Source organism: Corapipo altera, unplaced genomic scaffold (genome assembly GCF_003945725.1).
Source record: "Corapipo altera isolate COAL_440 unplaced genomic scaffold, ASM394572v1 60183, whole genome shotgun sequence".
Classification (NCBI taxonomy): Eukaryota; Metazoa; Chordata; class Aves; order Passeriformes; family Pipridae; genus Corapipo; species Corapipo altera.
In genome coordinates, this window is record NW_020885718.1 from 1 (window position 1) to 5,058 (window position 5,058).

At 56.6% G+C, this 5,058-nt stretch overlaps 1 protein-coding gene across 1 annotated transcript; it reads left to right on the plus strand.

Moving 5' to 3' along the window:
• Positions 1–44: 44 nt before the first annotated feature.
• LOC113940749 (A-kinase anchor protein 8-like) lies at positions 45–4,707 on the plus strand. The gene is made up of 4 exons (XM_027631895.1): positions 45–111; positions 511–641; positions 2,346–2,441; positions 3,688–4,707. The coding sequence occupies exons 1-4, from the start codon at positions 45–47 to the stop codon at positions 4,126–4,128; spliced, it is 735 nt and encodes a 244-aa protein (XP_027487696.1). The 3' UTR covers positions 4,129–4,707.
• Positions 4,708–5,058: the final 351 nt, after the last annotated feature.

A 5,058-nucleotide genomic window follows, 5' to 3' on the forward strand; every position in this document is an offset into this window, starting at 1 on the left:
ATGTGGAGGGATCCCAGGGAATGGATGTGGAGGGATCCCAGGGAATGAGTGGGATCAAGGACATCAACGCCGTGATCCAGCAGATCCACAGGGACCAGGATCTCACCCAGGGTGGGAACACCTGGAAAAACCGGGATCCTGGGGTGGGTTAATCCCAGTCTGTCCCCGGTTAATCCCAGTCTGTTCCCAGTTAATCCCAGTCTGTTCCCAGTTAATCCCAGTCTGTTCCCAGTTAATCCCAGTCTGTCCCCGGTTAATCCCGGTCTGTCCCTGGTTAATCCTGGGCCGTTCCCGGTTAATCCCAGTCTGTTCCCAGTTAATCCCAGTCTGTTCCCAGTTAATCCCAGTCTGTCCCCGGTTAATCCCAGTCTGTTCCTGGTTAATCCCAGTCTGTTCCCGGTTAATCCCGGGCCGTTCCCGGTTAATCCTGGACCATTCCTGGTCAATCCCAGTCTGTCCCCAGTTAACCCCAGTCTGTTCCCAGTTAATCCCGCTGTGCTCCCGTTCCAGAGGTGGGCATGGAGCACTTCCTGAAGAAGGTGGAGGCCGCTCATTGCGCCGCCTGTGACCTGTTCCTGCCCATGCAGTTCGGAACCATCCAGAAACACCTGAAATCCCTGGATCACAACCACAACCGCAGGGTGAGCCGGGCCAGGCATTCCCAAATCCCGGGGGGAATGATCCAGGGCATTCCCAAATCCCGGGGGGAATGATCCAGGGCATTCCCAAATCCCGGGGGGAATGATCCAGGGATTCCCGAATCCCGGGGGGGATGATCCAGGGATTCCCAAATCCCGGGGGAGATGATCCAGGGATTCTCAAATCCTGGGAGAGCCGATCCCAGGGACTCCCAAATCCCGGGGGGGATGATCCAGGGATTCCCAAATCCCGGGAGAGCTGATCCCAGGGATTCCCAAATCCTGGGAGAACCGATCCCGGGGATTCCCAAATCCCGGGGGAGATGATCCAGGGATTCCCAAATCCCAGGAGAGCTGATCCCAGGCATTCCCAAATCCTGGGGGGGATGATGTAGGGATTCCCAAATCCCAGGAGATCTGATCCCAGGCATTCCCAAATCCCGGGGGGATGATCCCAGGGATTCCCAAATCCCGGGGGGGATGATCCAGGGATTCCCAAATCCCGGGAGGGGCCAACCCCGGGGATTCCAAAACCCTGGGGGGTGGATGATCCAGGGATTCTCAAATCCTGGGAGAGCTGATCCCAGGGATTCCCAAATCCTGGGAGATCCGATCCCAGGGATTCCCAAATCCTGGGAGAACCAATCCCAGGGATTCCCAAATCCCAGGAGATCTGATCCCGGGGATTCCCAAATCCCGGGAGAGCTGATCCCAGGGATTCCCAAATCCCGGGAGAGCTGATCCCAGGGATTCCCAAATCCTGGGGGGGATAATCCAGGGATTCCCAAATCCCGGGGGGGATGATCCAGGCATTCCCAAATCCCGTGGGGGATAATCCAGGGATTCCCAAATCCCAGGAGAGCTGATCCCAGGGATTCCCAAATCCTGGGAGAGCAGATCCAGGGGATTCCCAAGTCCTGGGAGAGCCCATCTGAGGCTTCCCAAATCCCAGGGGGACCAATCCAGGGGCTTCCCAAATCCTGGGAGAGATGATCCAGGGCATTCCCAAATCCCGGGAGAGGCATCCCTGCCCTGGACTAGGCTGGGCCTGTGGCTCCGGGAGCTGCAGCCGGGGAATCTCCAGGGAATTTTGGGGGATTTGTGTCCCCAGAACCTTTTTCCCACGAAATCATCACTTAATTTTCCTGGATTTGTGTCCCCAGAACCTTTTTCCCATAAAATCTTCAATTAATTTTCATGGATTTGCGTCCCCAGAACCTTTTTCCCAAGGAATCTTCACTTAATTTTCCTGGATTTGTGTCCCCAGCATCTTTTTCCCCCAAAATCTTCAGTTAATTTTGAGGGATTTGTCCCCCCCGAATCGTTTTTTTCCATGGAATCTTTGCTTAATTTTGATGGATTTGTGTCCCCAGAACCTTTTTCCCAAGGAATCTTCAGTTAATTTTGAGGGATTTGTCCCCCCAGCATCTTTTTTCCACAAAATCTTAATTTTGAGGGATTTGTCCCCCCAGAATCGTTTTTCCCAAGAAATCTTCACTTAATTCCCCTGGATTTGTGTCCCCAGGATCTCCCTCCTCAGCCTCTCCGGTGAATTTTGTGCCTTCCCCCCCGTTCCTTTGATCCCTCCCGGCTCCCACGCGAGCTGCCGTTATTCCCAGCTTTCCCCAGGCGGCTTTTCCCGGTGTAAAACCCTCTGATCCCTGGGATTTGGCTCTGGATTGACTCCTTGTGTGTCCCCCCCCTCAGGCCATGCTGGAGCAATCCAAGAAATCCTCGCTGGTGGTGGCCCGGAGCATCCTCAACAACAAACTCATCAGCAAGAAGCTGGAGCGGTACCTGAAGGTGGGAATTGGGAATTGCCGCCGGAATTCCGCGGGAACCGAGCCCCCGGGGCTCCTGGGGAGGCTTTTTGGGAAGGAGTGGGATCATGGGTCGATATTCCCAGAGTTTCCCTGTGGAAGGGGAGCCTTGGGCTTGGCCCTGCCGACCTTGGGAGTCATGGAATGGTTTGGGTGGGAAGAGACCTTAAGGATCATCCCATCCCATCCCATCCCATCCCATTTATCCCATCCCATCCCATCCCATTTATCCCATCCCATTTATCCCATCCCATCCCGTCCCATCCCATCCATCCCATCCCATCCATCCTATCCCATCCCATCCCACCCCATCCCACCCCATCCCATTTATCCCATCCCATCCCACCCCATCCCATTTATCCCATCCCATCCCATCCATCCCATCCCATCCCACCCCATCCCACCCCATCCCATTTATCCCATCCCATCCCATCCCATCCCATTTATCCCATCCCATCCCATCCCATCCCATCCCATTTATCCCATCCCATTTATCCCATCCCACCCCATCCCATCCCATCCCATCCCATCCCATCCCATTCCCACCTCATTCCAAGGGCAGGGACACCTCCCATGGCCCCGGTGGCTCCTGGGACACTCCCAGGGATGGAGCAGCCACAGCTTCCCTGGGAATTCCATCCCAGCCTCTCACCACCCTCCCAGTCAAGGATTCCTTCCCAAATTCCGTGTAAATCCCCTCTTTTCCAAGGGGAAGCCATTCCCTGTGTCCTGTTCCTCCATCCCTTATCCCAAGGCCCTCTCCAGCTCCCCTGGAATGTTCTGGAAGGTCTCCCTGGAGCCTTCCCTGCTCCAGGTGAACATTCCCAGCTCCCCAGAGCAGAGAGGCTCCAGAATCCTGGAATTATGGAATGGTTTGGATGGGAAGAGACCTTAAGGATCATCCCACCCCATCCCATCCCATCCCATCCCATCCCATCCCATCCCATCCCATCCCATCCCATCCCATCCCACTTAATTCCAAGGGCAGGGACACCTCCCATGGCCCAGGTGGCTCCTGGGCCACTCCCAGGGATGGAGCAGTCACAGCTTCCCTGGGAATTCCATCCCAGCCCCTCAGAGGGAGGAATTCCGTCCCAGTATCCCACGTTTAGCTCGGCTCTGCATTCCGGAGGCAGCAGCTGCTCCGGGAGCTGCTCATTTCCCAGTTCCGTGGGAGGTGTGAATTCCCGGATTCCTCCGGCAGACGAATGTTTGTCTCCCCTTCCCAGGGCGAGAATCCCTTCACGGATGATCCGGAGGAGAAGGAGGAGCACGAGGAAGGAGAAGGAGGAGCCGGGAACGCCGAGGAAGGAGCGGAGGGAGGAGCGGAGGAGGAGAACAAGGACGAGGAGGAGAACCCGGAGGAGGAGGAGGAGAACCCGGAGGAGGAGGAGGAAAACCCCGAGGAGCGGAACGTCGAGGAGGAAAACAAGGATCCGGAGGAGAATCCCGAAAAAGAGGGGGAGGGAGAGGAGGATCCCAAAAAAGAGGGGACAGAGACAGAGCGGGAGCGCCGGGCACAGACAGAGCCGGAGCAGAACTCCCCAAATCCAGAGGATCCAGAGGGAGCTCTCCCGGGGGAAGGGGAGCAGCAGCCGGAGCAGCAGCAGCAGCAGGAGGAGGAGGAGGAGGAGGAGGGAAGCGAGGAAGGCCCCGAGGCCGTGGAATGAACCCGGCCCGGGGGGAAGGACCCGACGTGTGTGTGTTGGATGTTCCGGATCCCGCCGTGTCCGTGAATGTTTTCCGTTCTCGTCCCGCCGATCCCGCGTAGCCGGGGGAGCCTCTTCCCTGGAAAGTGATTTGGGTTTTGTTTCGTTTTCTGGGGTTTTTTTGGGGGACTAGAGGATTTTTTTTTGTTTTTTACGGAATCTCCACGTTTAGTCGCTAGTTTTCGTGCGGTCTCTGTTTTTTAGGTGGCTTTGTAGGAGATTTTTCCTTTGGAGCATGTGTGGAAGCCGGAGCCGCTCCGGAGCCTCTTCCCCCGGGAACGGGAGCGTGTCCGTGTGGATCAGAGCTGTGCCCTCGGCCCGGCTGGCTGGGAACGGCAGCACTTCGGTTCCAGGGGGTTTCCTCGAGGCCCTCCGTGACTTCCCATGACTGTAACGGCCCCATTCCCGATGTTTTCCCGGCCCTTTTCCCGCGGAGCGAAGCGTTCAGTGGTGTTGACGTCGTGTTGTTTGTAAACAGGTTTCATTTTCCAGGTCGATGTGTCGGTGGGTGGAGATAAAAAAGGACTTATCCTGAGTTTATCCGCGGCTCTGCCTGAATTCCTGGTGTCCCTGGAAAGCCTGGGAGAGGTTGGAGCCGCTCCACAATCCCGTGTTTTGGCTTCCCTGCGTTTCCATCTCCGTGGCTGGAGCTGCCACCGGCTGGAGTTGTGGATTCTCCTTCCTGAGACGAGGGAGAAATGAGGGAATCGGTTTCCGTGGTGGGAAGGGACCTCAAAGCTCATCGCATTCCACCCCTTCCAAGGACCAGGTCACTCCAACGGGGCTGGAAAAGGATTGTGGGGCTTGAGGAAAACCAGGGGGTGGTTCTGGACAAACTGAGGCCCAGTCTGGACCTCCTCACCCACTTCCTGCAGCCACCAGTTGATTGGA